Source organism: Megascapheus bottae, chromosome 6 (genome assembly GCF_031878675.1).
Source record: "Megascapheus bottae isolate mThoBot1 chromosome 6, mThoBot2.hap1, whole genome shotgun sequence".
Taxonomy (NCBI): Eukaryota; Metazoa; Chordata; class Mammalia; order Rodentia; family Geomyidae; genus Megascapheus; species Megascapheus bottae.
Genome location: NC_143514.1, coordinates 41,800,444 through 41,823,016, shown reverse-complemented (window position 1 = coordinate 41,823,016; position 22,573 = coordinate 41,800,444). Strand labels below are relative to the sequence as shown.

Here is a 22,573-nt window from a genome sequence, read left to right as displayed (position 1 = left end):
GCCATTTAAATTCTACATGCCCAGGCTAATATGGCTGAAGGAAAACCATCTTACTTTATTTTGCAGGATAATACTAATCCTCCTAAATTTACCTCTCTGATTAAAATAATTTTCACTAATCCAAGAGGCCCTCAATTCTCTTAACTTAAACACTTGATTTCCAAGGACAGCCAGAAGGTACAAATTAGACTTTCAATAGATTCCCCACACCCTCTGAAAGATAGTGCCACCTTCCCTTTTACTCCTCACTCTTTGAAACTTTGAAATGACTGAATTCACCGTGTTCTAGAAGGAGTGATGATGAACAAAAGCAACCCTAAAACTGGGTAAGGGAGCTGAGCAGCAGTGTAGTGGAGAAGCTGAGTGGAGGGAGGTAGAGCTGGGTGAGGGAGGTCATGGTTATGGTCTTCTGGCAGCTGATGACATGTCAAAGGACCTTAGGCAAGTTCCCTGCCGAAGGAGTCTGGGTTTCTTCAAATCCAGCCAGGGTCTGATTATCTCAGGCCTTGATCTTTCCCATGTGGAGTCATGAGTTAATAATGCCTACTCTGTGTACCAACTTCCTTGAAAGGAAAAGTGCTACCTAAATACAAGGTACTTGTATTACTGGAAGGTGCTTGGCACCTTTAAAAAAATTATTGTCGGGGTAACGTATAGAGGGGTTACAGTTACATTCGCCAGGTAGTAGGTGCATTTCTTCTCATGTTTTCGTCCCCATTTCCCTCTCCCTACCCCCTCTCAATCATCTTGTTTTCTTATTTCAAATACACATATATACAATATACCAGGGAACAATATGAGATTAACCAAAGGGCAAACAAAGAGAAGAGAAATAACATAGTACATTAAGAACAACAATCACATGAGATAAAGCTCTTGTTTCCATATCCCAGAGATCCTTTCATTTAGTCTCATCCTATATGTCCTTATGAATCTAGGTTTTATGCTATTGTAATCGTCTGCTAGGAGAGTCCTAGATGTGTATTAATTATTACAAATGAGGGAAACCATTGGGCCTATGTTCCTTTGGGTCTGGCTTACTTCACTTGATATGATTTTTTCCTAGTTTTTCCATTTCCTACAAATGAGGCGGTGTCAATTTTTCTGATGGCAACATAGAATTCCATTGTGTATAAATACCACATCTTTGTGATACAATCGTCTACTGTGGGACATCTGGGTTGGTTCCATATCTTTGCTGTGGTAAATAGTGTTGCAATGAACATTGTTGTGCTAGTAGCTATAGTATGTCCTTGTTTCTGGATGTTTGGGTAAATGCCAAGGAGTGGGATTGCTGGATCATAGGGAAGCTCTATGTTTAGTCTTTTGAGGAATTGGCCATATTGCTTCCCATAGTGGTTCAACAATTTTACACTCCCACCAACATTGTAATGGTGCTTGGCATCTTACTGTCTCAACTGGGCTAGTGACTATGAATCCCTGCTGAAAAGAGGTTCTTTCTCTCCTGCTCCTTGAGTAGGATCACTACACATTTTCAGAGTGTGCCCAGTTTGTGAAACATTGTGCTGCTGCATAACTCAGATAATTGTCAAAACAATGCAGTATTGCTTTTCACAGTATCCTAACTTTCCATCATAAAACCCACCTGTTTGGGGCTGGAGACATGGCTCAGTGGTAGAACAGATGCCTTGCAAACACGAATTCATGAGTTCAAACCCCAGTACTGATAAAAGGCCATCTGGCTAAGAGACTCTTTAAAATGAATACCAACATGGCTTTGAAAACGATTTCCAAGTTACCTGTTCTTGCCTTGGTTAATATTCATTGAGCTATTGAATATTAAGGTTCCTCTCACACACAGTCTGCTAATTCCCTTTCCCTTAGATTCTTAGATCACATTATTAAACTTCTCAGCTTATTTAAAGCTTACGTGTGTTTTGGTTTCTGGGGTTTTTTTTTGAGCCATGTCATTATTTTCAGTTTTGCTGCCCCAATATCATGTAGGGTATATGCCAGGCAATCAGTGATATAGATTTTGTCTAGGGATATTGAACAGTTTACAAATGGAGTGTTTGTTTGACATGTTGCCAGCTAGATCTGGGAATCACTGCATTAAACAGACTTCAGGTTATAGCTGAGGTTAGTTTAAAAAAAATAGTAAGGTCTTTCCTCAACAATGATAAAGGCTGCTTTGTTCACCATTGCATTCCAAGTCTCCATACACAGTGCCAGTTATGACTCTTAACAGTTCTGCAAGGTCATTATTGTTATGCTCACTTCATGAATGAGGAATTAAGGGTTAGGGGTCTAAAGTAATTTTCTCAAGGCCATATCTAGAAAATGGCAGAGCTATGACTTGAATATGTCCACTCAAAGAGGACTTTGCTTACCTTTCTGCTGTCTTTTTTTAAGGCTCTAAGATTGTCTGAAAGTTTAATGGGACACAGAGGGTGCATGAGATAGGACTCTTGCTCTCAAGATAATTACTATCTAATCAGAATGAAAGGGAGAATAGACTGATTAAGAGAAACATTTTATTCATGATCAAAGAAACATCATTAGAATATAGGTTAATTCAATTGTTTTTATTTCATTTAGTAATAAACTGAATATCACTGGCTGCTCTTTTGTGATTTAAACATTGGGTGAAATAGATCACTGTGTGACAGGAGTCCGCTCATTGTTCACCTGTAGAAAATCCTGTTTTGTTCAAAGGAGGAACTTGAAAATCTTGGCTAGAAATAGCACTGTTTACTAGAAGTCACCAAATCATCTATATTTCTGCCCTCTTTTGTTGGCTCCTCCTCGAAGCAGACACACTGAAGAACTCTGAGGCTCACGTTACATCTTAGAGGTATGGAAGAGGAAATAGAGCTCAGTGAGAAGTTGGCATGTCAATTTCTATCTTAGAATGACTCAAATTTTGACAAAAACCCTTTTGTGTTTGAATATTGTAAGCCTACTCTTCATCCCATGAGGAAAATGGAGCATTTTTTACCTCCGTGGTAGAGATTTTACTAGTGGAGTTGACTTTAGTGCAGGAGATTTTACTGTTGGAGGAGGCTTGAAAGCCATGCTCTCTTCCTTTTCACATCCTCAGTTCTTCCATTGTGGGGTTATAATGATACTTCCAAGAAAATCCTATGGATTTAAAGAGCATGATTTGCTAATCCAGTCCAGGATATAAGGACACACCCAAATATGTTTCTTGGACTCCGTGACTTCAGTGGAGAATGTCACTTGCTTCTATTGCACCCAAATTCTGTGGCCACTGGACTGCCACTCATCGCTTGAATATACCCTGTGCCTGTGTAACCTCCTGTGTCATTGCATCTGGATGCAGGATGTGAATGTGGTGGTGACTGGGTGCATCTTGGAAGAGCTTCCAGATCTGGTTAACCTGCTAACAGCTGAGATGAACCAGTAATCCTGTTCTAGCACAGACTTTGATCAATGAAGAAGATTCAAGACTTTTTCTTCCACCTCTCTCCTTCCAAACAACACTCTCACTGTTCTACTTAAATACCTAAACCTTATGGCTTGCATAGTCAGTTCCAAGAAGTCAATCATTGGAAAAACTGCAAAGATTATAGAGCCTATCGATCAAATGTGAAGAATAGCTTTGGAAGTTTGCTCTCCTACAAAGGTTGAAAATGGAGGGGCCATAAGTAGATTTGCTAAACCATAGTAGATTTGCTTAAATTGGATAAAACTATGTATAAACACCTAAGTTCCTAGAGAATTAATGACCGATTTAGGAAAATCTCATAAAATGAAAAGATTGTCTTGGGTTAGGGAAGCATGTGGAATAGAGTTTTTGTTTTGTTTTGTTTTAAAGCATGGCACTTTCATTATTTCAAACACAGAGTCACAGCAGCTCACCAAGCATGGCCATGTAGAGCAGGGGGAAACATTCCAGGTGCCATACAGGATGCTTTTGTTCCAATAATCACCTCGAAAGTGTCGTAATCTGTCAACTTGGCTTTTTTGCCTCATTTTAGAGATAAAACAACAAAAGTTAAAAGATGTCATCATCAAAAACTTCATAAATGGTAGAGATTGATTACTTAATTTAGTGGTCTATTTCTTTCCACTACATGTTCTTTGTTTGAAACCTATCTACTTGGGAGGCCAAGGTGGGAGAATTGCAATCTGAGATCTGCTGGGTAAAAACAAACTAGAAGCAAAACACTGAGGGTGAGGCTTAAGGTATAGAGTGCTTGTGTAATAAATCATGAGTTAAATTCTCAGTACCACTAAAAAAAATGGAAGGAAGGTAGAGAAAGAGGGCGGAAGGGAGGGAGGGAGGGAGGAAGAGAGGGGAAGAAAGAAGGAAGGAAGGAAGGAAGGAAGGAAGGAAGAAGGAAGGAAGGAAGGAAGGAAGGAAGGAAGGAAGGAAGGAAGGAAGGAAGGAAAGGGAGGGGAAGAAAGAGAGAAAGGAGAAAGGAAAGGAAGGGAAAAGAGTATTTTTCAGAGGTTATTATCCATACTTCAAAATATTTAATCTGTACTGTCATTTTGCTGTAGAGGCTGAACATATGGTTATCTGAAAGAATGAATATTGAAGCCGAGAACAGAATTCCTCAGAATCAGCACCATCAGTTAATGAGTTTGCATATTGAAATTATCTTTGCCTTTGCCCAAGAATCGAGTGGTAATTAGTGTCCAGGGACATATGGGGAACAATTTCCATGTGAGCAGTGCCAAGATCTAATCATTTGTCATCTATCCAAAATTATATTCAACAATTCAAATTCAGGTTGGGAAAACCACTTAACCTATAGCTAACTCAGTAAGAAGTTAATACTGTAGAAATAAAACCTCTATGTGACTATGAGCCCAAGTAAGATGAAGCTATGAAAATACTGAACAAAAATGCTGTCAAGGTGTGTCTTAATCCCACCGCTTCCCTTGCCTTCTCCTTCTTACCTTAATGCCACCTGATCTGCTGTGCCTCTGTTTCCTGGCTCCCTCAAGTTTGGGTGGTAGCCTGCTGCTACTGCTTTTTTTCTTGCCAGTACCAGGGCTTATACTCAGGGCCTGGACACCATTCTTTAGCATTATAAACTCAAGTTGGCTCTCTACTGCTTGAGCCACAGCGCCACATCTGGGTTTTTTTGGTTTTGTTTTTGTTTGTGGTTTTTTTTTTTTTTGCTGGTTAATTGGAGATAAGAGTCTTATGTATGTTCCAATCCGGACTGGCTTTGAACCTCCATCCTCAGATCTTAGCCTCCTAAGATTACAGGTGTGAGCTACCACTACTGCCCAAGTATAGACCGTAGTCTATATGAATGGGATTTGTTAAAAGCCTGTTTTCTTACTGTGGCTTTGTAATAACTAGTTTTTTTTCTATTAGTATTAAGTATTTTCAGGGCCCCTACTAACAATTTATGCTGTCTTTAACTCGGGACAAAAGAGAGTCTGGGACTTCTGGGGCTGGAAGAGTGTGTATCATTTGTCTACTTTCCTTCCCACTTGTTTCTAGAACAGGGACTAAGATACACCAAAGAGTAGGCAGAATCAAAATAACCCTCTGTCTTACTGAGTATGGCAGGTAGACAGGCTGGCCCTTATGGGTCTCAGTGAGTAAACATTTATTCCTAGCAAAGACAAAGATATGGGATATGTATGATCATTTGGCAGACAGACGTAATCAGTAAAGAAGGAAATGTAGGATGTTATGCTTATGTTTATGAGAAGGTGATGCCAGAGGTGAGGTCAAAAAGAAATCTAGTTTGCCAGCTTTGAGTAGAAGACAGGAGAGCAAGAGCTGCTACAATGTATGTTGGTGGCCAAGTACATAGACCCAGATATGAATTCCAAGTTCTTTCACTTATTACAGTTAGGTCTAGATTCCAACTCTGTTTATAATGATTCCTAGGAAGCATTGAGTTGAAAAGACTCAATAGCAAATGCCAGCCTTAATAGGCAAAAAGAGCCATAGAAGAATGACATCTTCATTTAATTGAAGGGGTGGTAGGACAATGACGTCTTGTGTGCTATCAAACTGATCAGAGAGGGGGTCCTCTCCAATTCCCTCTGTCATTAATGTTCTATAATGTGGGGTGAGTGTGTGTGTGTGTGTGTGTGTGTGTGTTGTGTGTGCACGCGCATGCCCATGCAAGCTTAGTATAGGCATACCCTAAGGATATGATAATATAACTGTATTAAAATATATGGTGTCATGGTTTAAATTTCCAGAGACAACAGCAAAAACATCATTTGTATATGCCATTCTACTGAACAGTTTTGAATTTTCATAATGTAATATGTGTTTGGGATTACTAATTTGTACTTTGGCTTAAATTGTGGTGATTTGGAAAATTGCCATTTTTTTAAAGTTTAGTTGCCTTGAATGGTTCTGTGTTCAAATACTTAGCTTTTATTTATCTTGACCTGAAGTGCCAACATAGAGAAATTATTTTACCTGTTTTGCTACCAATTTACAAACACAACTGATAAAAGCAGCCAGAGAAACTTTGGTCATATTTTCCATGGGAAGAACTGTTGAGTATATTAGTCCAAGAATTGTCTTGTAACCAAAAAAAAGAAGAGCATGTGTTTATGAATGTGTTATCACTTCTATTGGTTTGGTTTTTTTTGTTTTTTGTTTTTTGTTTTTTGTTTTTTGCCAGTCCTGGGCTTGAGCTCAGGGCCTGAGCACTGTCCTTGGACTTTCTCAAGGCTAGAGCTCTACCACTTGAGCCTCAGCACCACTTCAGGCTTTTTTCTATGTATGTGGTACCGAGGAATCGAACCCAGGTCTTCATGCATGCTAGGCAAACACTTTAACCACTAGGCCAAACTCCCGGCCCCTTGGTTTGTTTTTGTGTTCAAATGTTTATGTTCTTTTTAATTTTCTTTAAATAGTTGTGCAAATAAGTTGCCATTTAACAAAGCAGTTTAGAATATAATATACCTTGGTCACTATTATATTATGTTCAATGTCAACTTTCAAAGCGGTTTTCAAGTAAAAGTTTTCTGATCTGGCTTCTAGTTTGCTCATCTGGAGGGACTCAAAAGTGTAAGCTGCTCTGTGTCGCTACTGGGTTAGTTTAATTAGTCCTAAACTGGCTGGTCTCTTTCTGAAAGCAGATGTGATGCAAGTGTCCTGGAACAATTCTGAATCACTATATTGTATTTTAACATCATCCTTGTCTTCCCCCTCCCTTCTTTCTCTTTCCAGAAACAGAGATGTCAGTCACTGCTGAGTTAGTGCCTACCTCATCATGGAACATTTCAAGTGAACTCGACAAAGGTACATGATGGTCAGGGGTTGGGGGCCATGCATATATATATATATATATATATATGTACCGTGGGAACTAGGAGAAAAGTGTAAAGTTCCCATGTATAATCTTGGCAGTTTCATCTTTGAAATCAACTACATTTCAGATCACTAGAAGGACATGGTGGCCAAAATAAATTCCCAGCTTACCCTGTAATCATTTAATGTTTAATTACTTGGAATTCCATTATTTCTGGAGAGGATTTTTTTTTTTTTGGCTTTACTTTCCCTTCTTCCTCTAAAATGTTCCACATGGTGAAAATGCTTCAAGATGTGAAACGGGGTTGCTCCTGACCTTCCTGATACTACATCCAGTGGATCTTACTTAGAGGATTTGATTTAGCCTGAGCCAGGATTGATCAGAGCTGTTTTGGGGATGACCTTTTAAGATGAACATTTGATGTGTTTGCTGGGTTCATGTTGGAGTTTTTGGATATTTGTAATTACCTATGCCTGCAGATGGTGGCTTCATATGTGCACATAGAAAACAGATTCCCACTGTGGAGTTGTTGCTTAGCATTAATTAAGCCCTGCCATATGCTGAACTCTGGCTGTTCTACAGAGATACTATTGCGTGGACACATTCAAAGCCCCTATGGTCTGGCTCAACTTGCCTTTCAAACCTTACCATCATCATCATCATCATCATCATCATCATCATCATCATCATCATTAGTCTCCTATGGTATCACTTGCTAAATTTTTTTTCTAGTCCTGGGGCTTGAACTCAGGGCCTGAGCACCGTCCTTGGGCTGTATTTTTTTCAAGGCTAGAGCTCTACCACTTGAGCCATAATACCACTTGGGCTTTTTCTATGTATGTGGTACTGAGGAATCGTATGTGAGTCTTTGTGCATGCTAGGCAAGCAATCTACCACCAGGCTAAACTCCCAGTCCCCATTTTATAAATTTTTATTTGTTGTTGTATATCCTTTTTGGGGGGATGGACTACCCTTTTGTTCTTTGACTATGTCCACCTTCTCTTTAAAGACTGAGTATAAATTCTATATTGTCTACAGGTTCTTCTCTCTTTCTTCTTAAAAATGGTCTTTTTCTTTCTGGAGCTCCTATTTTTCTCTTATATATCTTTTCTTGATATTTTCTCTATTATAGCATGATAATTTAAATACCTATCCATTCTTTTTATCTGCTTCATTTTTAATTTATCTTTATGTAGTTGTACAAAGGAGTTGTCATTTTACAACGCAATTTACAAATTGAATATATCATGATCAATGTCACCACCTTTCACCATTCTTCCCCTGTCCATTCTTAAACTTCAAAGTTCCTTGGAGGTGAAACTTTGTAGGTCTTCAGTCCCTCTTTATCCATCTCCATCACAAAATCTAATACAGGCCTTGATGCATAAGAAATCCTCAGTTAGGACATATGGGAAAATGAGCCACATCTTTCCTAGGAAGAGATTTCCTCCTCATATTTAAACACACAAGTATGGAAGTATCATTCTTGATATGGACAAATGTGCTGAATTTCTGCTTCATTTCAAGCATGACTGTGAGTTCTAAGATTACAATGGTTTTAAAAAAAGAACTTTAAAAGTTCTTTTAACTGCTAACATATCTACTTGCAGTTGCAGTTGTATCTGTGTCTATAAATACCACATCTTCGTGATCCACTCATCTACCTAGGGGCATCTGGGTTGGTTCCATATCTTTGCTATGGTAAATAGTGCTGCAATGAACATCATTGTGCTAGTGGATTAGTATGTCCTTGTTCCTGGACATTTTTGGTTTTTTTGGTTTTTTTTTTTGTTTTTTGCCAGTCTTGGGCTTGATCTCAGGGCCTGAGCACGGTCCTTGGACTTTCTCAAGGCTAGAGCTCTACCACTCGAACCTCAGCACCATTTCCAGCTTTTTTCTATGTATGTGGTACCGAGTAATTGAACCCCGGTCTTCGTGCATGCCAGGCAAGCACTCTACTAGGGCCAAACTCCCAGCCCCTAAAGTTTTTTTTTTTTTAAAGACTAAAAATTTAGTGTAAGGTCACATAATTAGTTTACTGTTTTATGAAGACACAATCCTTCTCATTCTTTACAAATTGAAGCCAACTGCATAACTATTCTCAGAAATGTTGTATCGAGAATTCTCAAGAAAGGGGTAGGGGTATTGTTCAGTTTTCTGTTACTGTGATAAAATACCTAAGACAATCAATTAAAAGAAGAGTATTTTTATTTTAATAAATGATTTCAGAGTCCATGGTTAATTGGCTCCATTGTGTTGGGACCTGTGTCAAGGCAACACGTCATGCATGAGAAACACATGACAGGGTGAAGAAGCTCACCTTACGGTAGCCAGGAAACACAAGAAGAGGATGGGCTAAGGTTTCAATAATTCTTTCAAAGATCTGCCCCCAATAACCTCAATCCCTCCTTCTAGGCTCCACTTCTTAAAGATTGCACTGCCTCTTAGACCGACTGTGGCAAAGTCCTCAATGCATACATAGCCTCTGGAGGACATGAGTGTTACTAACACTGAAGTCTTCTTCCATCTCTAAAATTCCATGGCTAAAGAATTTTTAGTATCTGATGTGAATTTAATGGAAATTGACCCCTAAAATCTTCCTTTTTCCATCATATTGCAGGAGACATAAAGTTCTTATCAGGATTATTACAAATTACCATTTTGTTATTTCATATGTTGTCTTCCTTCCAGTATTTATGAAGCTCTTTGGAAAGCACAGCTTTGGAAATATCTAATCCAATAAAAATTGACTTGGTTCTAGACAATAAAGGCTCTTTTTAACCAAAGGCTGCACTATCTAGGGAAAAGTGGAAAATATGCAAGAGTTGTCACTTGACTCTGGAAGTCAGATGGATGGAGTACTTAGCCATGCTATCCTTTAGACATTCCATGCTGAAGGTGGGTCCCTGCAGACTGAACCATCAGTGTCAGCTCCTGGGGCAGGGAGCCAACATTCTGAAACAGCTGCCATTTTTCTTGGGTAATTCATGTGTGAAAATGTTTCCCCCATAAGAATTTGGGTCATCTTCCCAAAGCTAGACTCTTATCAGACCAGAAGCATAGACTCGTACAAATGAATACCAGTTGGGATGTCTGTGAATGTGAAGGATTGTTATCTGGTCTACATAAAACTCTTTCTTTGTAGCATCTCATAGTTGGGTATATTGTGTTTTATGCTTAACAGATTTAGGCCTGAGAATTTGAAGATGGTGTATGTTTTGGTATAACTTTAGAGATAATCTTTAAAAAAAATAGCCCTCTACCTCTCTACCTCTGTCTTCTCATATGGAATGATCTAGCTTAGTATTTCCATTTACTTGTGCAAAGCTTGAATTTGAACAATGAACAATCTGTGTGTGTGTGTGTGTGTGTGTGTGTGTGTGTGTGTGTGTGTGTATGACATTCTGGCATGTACAATGAAACTCCTCTCCTTTTTTATTATTAGAAATGATAATATTGAATCTGAATTCACTGCCAACAACATCCAAAGACAGCTAATTTTCTTTTCATTTCTTTTTGTTCCCAGTTTCTTTTCCTATGAAAAATATCATAAGCCATCCTCCTCTTCTTCCATTTTCCATATGCAAAATATTTTGTTTCTAGATGAAAATCAGGAGAGGAACTGTGACATTTTTAGTACTATGCAAGGTAGAATACAGTCAACTCGAATACAAAGTTGGTTCGCTCAGCTTAACAGACATGAAAAGACAGTTAGTCTCCAATATCAAGCAGTGCTTTTGTGGCAGGGTGGAGACCCCACCCCCTGCTACCCCAAGGGCCTTGCTGTACAACCTTCATACCATTAAGCCTGTTGGGTGTATATTTAAACTGTTATGGAGTCCCATCAGGGCTGTGCGTCTTTGTTCCCTAATTGCAATCATGTTGTAAACCATAAGGATTTGAAACCCACAGAATGAAATCCTTAATTAACTGCCATTGCTGTTTGCACTCAATTTTAACAGACGGGGATAAAAAGACTGAAAGAAGAAGATATTTATTTTTTATTTCAAAAGCTATAGCTTTAGTGATTCCACTTAAGTGAACTACCTAGAATGATTAAATTCATAGACAGAAAGCAGAATAGGGCTGTCAGGGGTTGGTGGAAGGAGGAAGAGGGAATTGGTGTTGAGCAGATACAGAGTTATAGTTTGAGGCTATGAAAAATTGGCCAGTTGCCCAACAATGTCTCAAAATCATATACTTTAAATAATCAAAATGGTACATGCCATTATGAATATCTTACCATAATAAGAAAAACACACAATTTCTATGTGATTTGGAATCTCCACACCTGGACAAATGTGTCACCAGAAACTACTTCTTATAAGACCAAAGAACCATAATAATGAATTCTAATTTTTATTTGCTTTGTTTTTTGTTGCTTTCAAAATTTCCTCAAATGCATGACTGACAAACTGGGAGATTCCAGATCTCCTGTCCATCTTGTATAACTGGCTAGCCTAAGACCCAAAGTTTCCTAGATGATAGTTCATAAATTTGATTCTAGAACCCAGAGCTTCTGGTTTACTTTCTTGGAGATATTCTTAGAGCAGTCAGGATCTGGAATAAAGTGTGTGTGTGTGTGTGTGTGTGTGTGTGTGTGTGTGTGTGTGTGTGTGTGTGTGTGTGTGTGTGTGTGTACGTACCAAAATTGGGGCTTGAACTCCAGGCCTTATGCTCCAGCTTGGCATTTTCATACAAGGCTGGTGCTCTACCATTTGAGCCATACCTCTGCTGTTAGCTTTTTTTTCTGATTAGAGATGAGTCCCTTAGACTTTTCAATTTTGGCAGGCTTTGAACTGTACTCCTATGATCTCTGCCTCCTGATTAGCTAGAATTATAGGCATGAGCAATCAACATCGGCTTGAGGGTAAATCTTTCAAATTGATGTTTAACATTTTATACTTATTGGCCCTGAAACGCACACTGATATATGTTGGTAACATTTTTCAAGAATTTGAGACTTTGAACACAAAAATAAACCAATGTGGTCACCTCAGTGACTAAACATTTTGATTAACTGGGGCTCTATTATATAGTAGTGATCATGATAATTTGCTCTATGTGCCCCTATTACACTAATTCATTTATACTTCAGCTTATTGAAACTAGTATGTGCTAAATATCCTCCTAGGTGTCCTGTATGTTTTATCTTATTTAATTCATGTGGTTATTGTTGTCAAAGGTAGAAGTTATTACTAGAGTATGGAGATCTGAAATAATATACCTGAGAACACTTAATAGGCAGTAACCTATCCAGAGCCAGGATTTAATTTAGATCTGCCTACCTCCTTATTACTACTCAGATAGCATAGTATGCATCTTTCAAATCACTGTCATTTCTTAGTATTAATGATGTCATTAATGGTGGTTGACTCAGAATTTCCTTCAGAGAGACTTCTAAGTTTCACCCTGAAATTCTGGCTGGAAATATGATTCAGTTGCTGAAAGTGAAAGAAATACAGCTTTCACGTTCATGCGCAATTTGCCTTTTCATTTTCTTTTATTATCTTGAGACTTACTGTAAATCACCCTCTCCCATCAGTCCTGGGAGTTCTGATTATGTTCATGGGGTCCAGCTAAGAGCCAGGGCAGTAAATTACTGCCAGTTTGTTTGAAAATTTTTTTAGCCACAGTACATTAGCTGCTTTTGTTTGCTTTTCCACTGGTGGTGTGCACATTTTTATTTCTGAATCTGTGTTTCTTGAATGTCTCATTTGTGAATAATGTGGCTTACAAGATGAAATGATTAGAGAAAAGAAATTAGGAAAGAGAGTGTCCTGTTTGTCATCTGTAAAATTTTAAGGCATTTATAGTGAAAATGAATTGTACCTCTCTCTTTGTGACACACACATACACACACACACACACACACACACACACACACAGAGTAGTCTCCTATTTTCTCCCAGTTCTTTTTACTGTATTTCCAAAATGTAATTGCTAAAGAATGAGTATGATAGTGACTAATGTCAGACAGCCAACAGAAAACATCTTCTTCTGGGCTTTTAGTGTTTTTGAGATTGTTAGAGCAAATGGGTCAAGGGTCTTGTGTTTTATTATGAAGTTCTCTCCAAATTTCCTAACACTTCTCATATTAAATAAATAAGCTCTTTACAATGCTAAGACAGGTCCAATAAGAATCTGACCCTAAAGTGACTTGTCAAAATGTCAAATAATAACAATAATTTGATCAGTAAATACATGGCATTGATCTTGAGGTGCCAACCTTTCCAGAGAATTTCCCTAATAGTTTGCCTTGCTTCTCCTGTGGGCCATCCACACAGTGACTTCCAGAGTGACACCTAAAGCCTCTGTAGCTTTCAGTAATTGACCTTGGAGTTCAGAAGCGACATCTGTTTACATCTTTTGATTAAGTAGTGAGAAAAAAGGTGCTGGCACGAGCTAATAGCCCAGAGCCTGGAAACAGAGCAGCCATTCTCTTCATGAGCATGAGCCTGCATCACCTAGGTGTTCACAAGTTCATCGTGCAGGGTCAGCACTGTCTCCTACAGACACAGCGGGGCCTCTGCAGTTCCCCATCCATGAGTTTGAAAATTTAACTGAAATGGGCCAGAATTTGCTAAAATGGCTTTGAAAAGTAAATCAATTCCCATCACAAGGCAGCATAAGTAACAGAGTTTTCATCCTTCTTAATAATCCGTACATAAAGTTGTTGGACTTTTTTGTATTCACTATCTCTCAGTGGTCTGCTCCTGTTGTTTGTTCATTGTTCTTCAACCCATCTTCAGGAGCTTTTAGCATTCTGTCTGAATAACTAAAACTGCCCTTGTAGTGAACGTTGACTGGACTAAGTAATGGTATAACTAGCCAACCAGATTCTCTTTCCTGGAAAACTGGATTTGGTTCTCAGAGACAGCCCCTTAATGTTCATGAGTTGCTTATAGGGCTTGGAAATCACCCTGGAACTATGAGATGATCATTTACTGTGCACTCAGAGAACTGAGAAATCTTCGTTTGCAAAGACTTATTTAAGCAGATTCATGGAGCGAATCAGAGATAGGAGTCAGAGGAAATTCCTGACCTGTGTCTCAGCACCTTTTAGATGGTTGGTTCCTGTTCTTATTGAAGCCTAGCCAGATTGGTTCCTTGCCAGGGTTCTATAAGAAATGATTGATCCTATCTTAAATTCCCTCCCCATTTCAATTGCCCCTGCTCACCTTCTTGAACAGCTTTAAGTTAGTTCCTCTTACACGAAATCAAAGGCACTCAACAAAACAATTGTCAATGAGTTTAATTACAGAGGGTCCAAGTAATGCACAGATGGATGCTCCTAATTGTATACCCTAGAAGGTGTGAGTTTAGTTTTTCATGATTTTTGCCCAGCCAGCCTCAAACTAATATCCTTTTATGTCCTCCTGTCACCTTGCTAATATTACAGACATATCACCATGCTCAGCCCTAAAGCATTGTTTTATTAATTATTTTATTATAGGTTCTGTTACTGAGGCCTGAACTCAAAAGCTGGTTACTATCCCTTAGCTTTTTTACTCAATACTGGTGCTCTACCACTTGAGCCACACCTCTACCTTCAGCTTAGTTTTGCTAGCTAATTAAAGATAGCTCATGGTGCCAGGGGTGTGGCCTAGTGGTAGAGTGCTTGCCTAGCATGCATGAAGCCTTAGGTTCCATTCCTCGGTACCACATACACAGAAAAGGCCAGAATGGTGCTGTGGCTCAAGTGATAGAGCGCTAGCCTTGAGAAAACTCAAGGACAGTGCTGGCTTCGAGCTATGATCCTTAGGTCTCAGCCTGCTGAGTGAGTAGGAGAACCATTAGCACCCAGCTGTAGAATTATTTTTAATAATGAAAACATAAGAGGGAGAATTTAATATTCTGCTAATAAGGAAATTCATTGTGATGCTTTATAGAAATTTGCCTCCAAAATCAATTTTCTTTCTCTAGATTTCTGAGGGCATACTTACCTGGGACACAAAATTAAGACCCCAGTCACCATCTCACCATCCTATTTCTGACTGCCCAGGAGAGCAGAAGCCAAGCTCTGCACATATGTATCGAGCTCAGTCCTGTGTAAAATCTATGCATCTGTGGCCAGAGTTTTCTGCTCACTGCTCCTGGTCTTTCTTCAGCCTCTGCCTGGCCTGTCTGTTGTGTCTTCTGATGTACTTCTTCTTTATCCAGAACCTTCCTCCAAACAAGCAGGGCTCATGAATTCCCTGTTTCTCTCACAATTGTAGAAATGCTGACATCCCTTATTCCACAGAGTGTTCTCATCTCTTCCACCTCCTGTAATAAGAGCAAGCTGGAAAGGTAGCAGAGGAAGGACCTGGGAGTTTCTATCTTTGATATCATTTAACAGTATAAAGTTAACAAAATAGTTGGGACTACATTGAAAAGATGAATTTATGACTCACTTCTCAGTGTGGCTAGATGATGTCACTGTGACATCTCTTGAACAGGTATTGCAAGGTTAGATGCCCTACAATGGCAAGCAATCCTATGGGCAATCTAAAACATCCATAATGTCTCCGCACAGAGAAACACAGCGGAGTGGGGATGCTGTGGGAAGGGCTTGTGGAATGTTTGAAAGATAGACATATCTGACAGTGGCCATGGCTGGCATCTGGTTTGTGTGCCTTGCTTTCCCGAGTACCTGCATAGCCCCTGCCTCTGCCACTATCTTCTCAGCCTTGCTCTCTCTGCCTCCCCAACCTCCAACAGGCCATGCTTACCACTCCTGGCCACAGAATGGCCTGTCTCTTGTCTCATTTCCTTGTTCTGTTTATTTTTCTAGGTTTATTTCCCATAATTACTTTGTGAGGTCCAAGAAAGGTGAGATACATACACCTTACTACAAAAGTATTTAATAAGCATGTGCTGTTTTGTTTGTTCGTTAGTTTCCTCTCTCAGCTCTGTTCTTGCCCCTCTCCTAGATGCCTGAGCATCCAGTGCGAGGACAGGAAGCCTGCAATTTCACTCTCTACTCAACTCACTCTCTGCCTGATGAAAGGTAGAGAACTACCTGGCCCCCTCTGCCATCACCACCCGGGGACTCAGCTTCCTATTTTTCATTTCCTACAACATTTAACATCTAGTCACACACTTGGCTGTTTCTCTCACCCTGACTGTACTTTCCTCTTAGATCTTTGGAGTAACTATTCCTTCCTTCATGAGCTAAAGCTCTCCTGAATGATGTAACTTGCATCATCTCCTTTCCAAAAGCAGACAATCCCTGCCCCCTCCCACCAAAAGTACTGGTTGTCAAGTATGGTGGGCTCCTTTGAAAATCTTTCTGACTAGCCAGGTGCTGTGGTTTCCCCTGAAAGTCTAGCTACTAAGGAGGCTGAGATCTGATTGTGGTCCAAAAATAGCCTGGACAGAAAATTCCCCATAAGACTCATATTTCCAATTAACCACTCAAAAATGGAAGTGGAGCTGTGGCTCAACGCGATAGAGTGCTAGCCTCAAGGAAAAGAGCTCCAGGTTAGCACCTAGACCCTGAATTTAAGCCCCACAACTGAAGCAAAAAAATCTGACACCCCTGGCATAGAAAATGGATCAAGATCCTTTGTGGAAGCTTGCTTACTTTTCTTTCCCTCTTTCCTTCCCTCCTTCCCTCCCTCCCTTCCATCCTTTCTCCCTTCCTTCTTCTTTCCTTCCTTCTATCTTTACTTCTGTCTGTCCTCATTCTTGTTTTGCTAGTACCAGTTTTTAAACCCAAGGCCTCAAGCTTGGTAAGCTTACTTTCTCAGCTGTTGCTCTACCATTTGAGCAATGACTCTAACCTGGGTTTTTGTCAGTAAGTTTGGAGATGGAGTCTCAAGGACTTTTCTCCTGAGCTAGCTTCCAATTTTAATACTCTAGATCTCAGCCTTCTGGTAACTAGGATTACAGGCATGATCCACCAGCACCCTTCTTTCATGAAATGTTCTTGGTCACCTGAACATACATTACACTTATCAGGGTGATCTACTTACTTGCTTGACTCAACCCAGGATATGATTTTTGAGTTTAGGCACTTGATTTAGGGACTCATCTACTCATTATGAAACATTTTACAGATGTATTCTTAGCCATCCTGGGCTAGGTATACAGAACTCTGGTAATAATAAGAGCCCAGTAGTCCTCCACCCCAAATTTCACTGTCTTCTGTGTTGAGCTGATTTTGGCTTCTTGCTTTTAAGAAATTATTACTGTCCTTTTTTTTTACTCCCAGATTTTTCATTGCTTTTCTGGTTATCATGTAAAAGAAGTAAAGCAGAAAAGCTCAAATTATCATGGAATATGGTTCAGAATTTGAGAGCAAAGCCATCTCAGTTGTGAGAGAGGCCATTCAGGCCATTCCAACTAATGGTCTATCCTGCTAATAAGAGAGCTGAGAGGTGGCCAAGTCAGCAGATTCTTTTAAATTTTGAAATACAAATCTTCCCCAGTGAATGAAGAAGCAGGGAGGTGAGAATGGTCTGTGTGTTGTTTCATGGTCCCAGAAGTTTACATTCTGTGAAAATCTGAAACTGGAATGGAAGCCTCGGTGGAATCAAGTTGGAATTGTTAACTGACACAAAAGGATCAGGTGCTGTCCAGTCAAGATGGGAACACAGAGGACCAAGATACTCTCTCCAACTGCACAGACCCATAGAAACACATTCAGAGGGCAGAAAGCCACCCAGGTTGTACTGGAGCTATCAAATGCTGGAGAATTTACTGCCTCAGAGTCAGTCCAAGTTTGTGAAAATACTCACTGGCTTTGTCTTTGAAGGCCCTAGATATGGCTCAGGGCTCTAAGGAAGGCACAGGTACACATATGATATTCTGCATGATGATATAAAAGCAGCTACAGGCTTCCATAGAGAGGAGGTGGCACCACAGCAGTGTTGAAGCATCTCCTGTGCAAGGTATGGAGGTCTCCAAGATGACTTATGATGTGTTCTGTTTACATTGGCCCAGAGCCAAAACCAGAAATGTACTCCAGGCTTGGCTTTCCAGATACTATCTCCAGTCATTTAGAAGTTCATTACCCAGACTCACTCATCCTGTCCTGCGCTCGTTAAGGTCTGTCAGCATTTTTCAAAGGTTTATAACTCAACCATACAGGAGAAGTGTACAGCTTTCAGATGGCAGGAGTCAAATTTTGCTTTTTTTGTTGCTTTTGAGTACTTACTAAGTTATAGTGAAGCAAAATAATGGCTGGTAGATTTGCTATTATTACTGGGTTTGATTTTGCATGACTAGGAAAAGCTGCAAGTCATTTTTGAGAGGTGTAGATGTACTCTATACTTGGACAATTTTAGGCAGGCACATGGATTTACTTATTGTTATGCCATTCAGCTAAAGATAAGGGTCTGGTGTTGTATGTAGTGTGTGTGTGTGTGTGTGTGTGTGTGTGTGTGTGTGTGTGTTACTTACCATTTTAAAATCAGGATGGGTCAAGTTGCAAAGGTCAGGAGCAAGATTGCAAATATTTCTCCAAGGCTCAGGGACCAGTTCATTTTGTTTTGTTTTGTTTTGTTTTCCAGTTCTGGGGCTTGAACTCAAAGCCTGAACACTCTCCTTGGGCTTTCTCAAGGCTAGCACTCTAACACTTGAGTCACAGTGCCACTTCCAGCTTTTTCTGTGCATGTGGTACTGAGTAATAAAACCCAGGGCTTCCTGTGTGCTTGGCAAGCATTCCACCCCTAGGCCACACTCCCAGCTTTCTCAGGGACCAATTCTTAAGCCAGAAATCTTGCATCCAGAATTTCAGTTTGGAGTTCGATTATATATCAAAATGAAGATATTGTCCTGATGCTTAAGTATGTTTCTGCTTATACCTTTTAAATATGCTCATTACTTTTAGATTGAAATGAAACTTACACACATGATAAATATAACTATATAATGAATAAGCCCTGTCATTTAGTTCACAAATGGTATTTAGAGGTCAAATGAATACTTACCGAAGTCCATTGTATTCAACTGTTCAGGTTGATGCAACAAGAAATCATAGATTAGGTAGCTTATAAACAACAGTATTGTGAGTGTCTGCCGTTACTAGATCTTGAACTCATAGCAATGTGCTCTCTCTTAGCAACTTTGCTCAAGACTGACACCCTATCACTTGGGTCATATCTCCATTTCCAGCTTTTTCTTGCTAATTGTAGATAAGAGCTTCACAGATTTGCCTGCCCATGATCCACAGATGTCAGCCTTCTGAGCAGCTAGGATTATAGACAGTACCCAGCAGTGCCCAGTTTAAACGACAGAAATTTAGTTTTTACAGTTCTAAAGGTCAGAAGGCCAGGATCAGACTAACACTGTTGGGTTCTAGTGAGAACCTGCGTCCACGCTCAAAGACAACTAACTCCTTATATTGTTCTCACCTGGTGAGTGAGGCAAAGGAGCTTTATCTGCTTTATAAGGACACTAATCCCATTAATGAAGGCTCCACTCTCCTGATTTAATCATCCACAAAGCCACTAGATTCTTTTCTCTTTCTCTCTGCTTTTTTGTTGTTGTTGTTGTTTTGGTTGGTTTTTGTTAGTTGTAGGGCTTGAACTTGGGGTCTGGGCACTGTCTTTGAACTCTTTTGCTTAAGGCTAGTTAGTGCTCTACCACTTTGAGCCATAGCGGTACTTCTGATTTTCTGGTGATTAACTGTACATAAGACTCTCATGGACTTTTCTGCCTGGATTGGCTTTGAACTGTGATCCTCAGATCTCGATCTCCTGAGTACCTAGGATTACAAGCGTGAACCACCACTGCCTGGCAGCCCATGATTTCTTGAGGTGGCTTGCTCCTAGAAGGGAAATCAGGGCTTAAAATAAAGTCCATATAAGATCGTATGGGGAGGAGATAAGACCAGATCTGGTTATACCTAAGTCAACAGTGGAAAAAGTTCCTTCCAACAGCAGATCATAAAATAAACAGGTTGGGAGGGAACATGTTGGGAGTTTGGGCAGAAGTATGTGTGATGGCAATATATTCCAGTCATGGTGATGCAGAGATCCTTTCTATCTTCTGTCAGTGTCTTTCATCCCTGGTCCCTCTTGACCAGCAGGCGGGATAGGGAAAACACAAGGACAAGTGGAGAGAGGAGAGGGCCCACTGACCGCCCGCACCCAGTCCTCCTTCCCCGGAGGACAATCAGATGCGTCAGGCAGGTTCATCAAGCCAGGAACTCTAACCCCCCCAAAACACCCCCTCTTGAGGAAGTCCCTCTAGCTAATATACCCTCACTCTAGGTCTCAGCAGAGTGATAAAGCCATAAAACATTTGTAACCAATGGTAATCAAGTCTTGCACCCTGCCTTTTGTGCCTTGCCTTGTCTCTTGCCCCTTGCCTCTTGCATGTTGCCTTGCCTCTCAGCAAAAAGTGATTATAATACCAACAATATAGCTCAAAGTTAGACATGGCGTTACTCAGCCCCCAACAATCTTCCTCAAGATGGGGTTACAAAAACCTCACAGGAAGGCCGGGAGTGTGGCCTAGTGGTAGCATGCACAAAGCCCCAGATCACATACACAGAAAAAGCCAGAAGTGGCACTGTGGCTCAAGTGGCAGGGTGCTAGCTTTGAGCAAAAAGTATACAAGAACAGTGCCCAGGCTCTGAGTTCTCAAACCTCACAGTCTACAAGACAGGAATGTATGTGAAGTGCCTGACAGAATCAGCACTACTAGCTTGTTTTTCCCTGCTTCTTCTCCTCCTCCTCCTCCTCCTCCTCCTCCTCCTCCTCCTCCTCCTCCTCCTCCTCCTCCTCCCATCTCTATTAATTATAACTGGAACACAAAGCACTCTCTAAGTGCAGAGCACAGCCATTCTTAGTCTGCATAGATCTTAACTTCTTATTAGGAAAAAAAAAGCAGTTTCTCTGAGTTTTTAAGATTCCATTTACATACAATTGGCCTGCTTAAAAAAAAAAAACTATTCATTAAAACGTGCCTCTAGGTAGCAAAGTTTTCTTAAACTCATTTGGGCAATTCTGTGTACTTATTGAACTTCCTAAAGCGAGACCCATAAAGGTTGCTGTCTCTCCCCATTAGTCCAGATTTATTGGAGTTTTGGTCTTAGTGTATATTTGCACAACGCTTTCTAATGTGTGGGTGTTCCATCTCCAAAATAAAACTATATCACTGGCCATTTGTCACACCAATCTGCAATGATCACAGAAGTCCATTGTCACAGTTAATCCATAATTGTCACAAAAAGATCCTCAGCTCACATTCCGTTCAATGCATTAGTACTTGTACTCCCAAGAAAATGTGAATGGTGAACCAGGATCCATTCTGACCTGGCATTTATTTTTACTTTTTCCACTAGCATATCACTTAATCAACAGCAGCTGTGCTCAGCTTGAAAATGTGTCTCTTCCTTGTAGCATCTCTGTTCCTCACTAGAGATGTTTGGATACTGGCGAATCCAGAGGATGTCAGAGTTGGAGAGATGGTCTCATTCATAACCTGTCATGTGACTTCAGACAAGATGCTGAAGGCCCTAGCATTGCTTTCTTCTTGTGAATTAAGAGTGTAGTGAAGAATCCTGCTGGGAATTGTTGAAGAATAGATTAATTACTAGACTTAGCAGGAAATTAGACCAAACAAAACAAAAAAACCCTGGACAGGGTAGCTTCATTGCTGTGTGTTTGTGTTGGCTGCACAGGTGAATTATTTAGTGGGTGGTTTTATTTTATATTTTAGCTTGGTGTGTGTATGTGTGTCTGTGTGTATGGATGGCCTGGGTGCTGTTCCTTAACATTTTCTGCTTAAGGATGGTACTCTGCCACTTGAGCCAGTTTTACTTTCCACATTTTGCTAGCTAGAGGTAAGAATCTCATATACTTTCCTGCCCAGGGTGGCTTTGAACTGAGGTCCTCAGTCTTCTGAATAGGTAGGATTATAAGTATGGCCCACTGGTATGGGGCATTGACAGGTGAGTTTTTTTTTTTATGCTCATGCCTAGACTCCCTGGATTAATTAAGTGATCTCTAAATGTAGACCCTATGTGTCAGCATTTTGGGGGAACATTTTTAATATAAATCTTGTTTAACCTCTACAACATCTGTCCATTTTAGGGTTGAGCAAACTGAGACTTGGCAATGTAAAGTGACAGCAATAAGAGGGAGTGCTTAGATATGGAGTCAAGTACTCCAACTCAGGGAGCTCATGTTCTTAGCCAATGTATACTATTAAAAATATCACCTTCAACCAGGCACTGGCGGGTCAGGCCTATAATCCTAGCTATTCAGGAGGCTGAGATCTAAGTATCATGGTTTGAACCAGCTTGAGCTGGAAAGTTCATGAATCTCTTATTTCCAATTAATAACAGAAAAAGCTGGAAGTGGTGCTGTAGCTCACATGGTAGAGTGTTAGCCTTGAGCAACAGATTC

The 22,573-nt window shown here is 40.1% G+C and overlaps 1 protein-coding gene across 1 annotated transcript in view; it reads left to right on the top strand.

The window, feature by feature from the left end:
- Window positions 1-22,573, top strand: part of LOC150061708 (inactive tyrosine-protein kinase transmembrane receptor ROR1-like) — an 85,094-nt gene that overhangs the window by 49,998 nt on the left and 12,523 nt on the right. Inside the window, exon 2 of the mRNA XM_090333980.1 lies at window positions 7,148-7,219. Within this exon, the coding sequence (XP_090190106.1) occupies window positions 7,148-7,219 (72 nt within the window). The remainder of the gene's footprint in view (window positions 1-7,147; window positions 7,220-22,573) is intronic.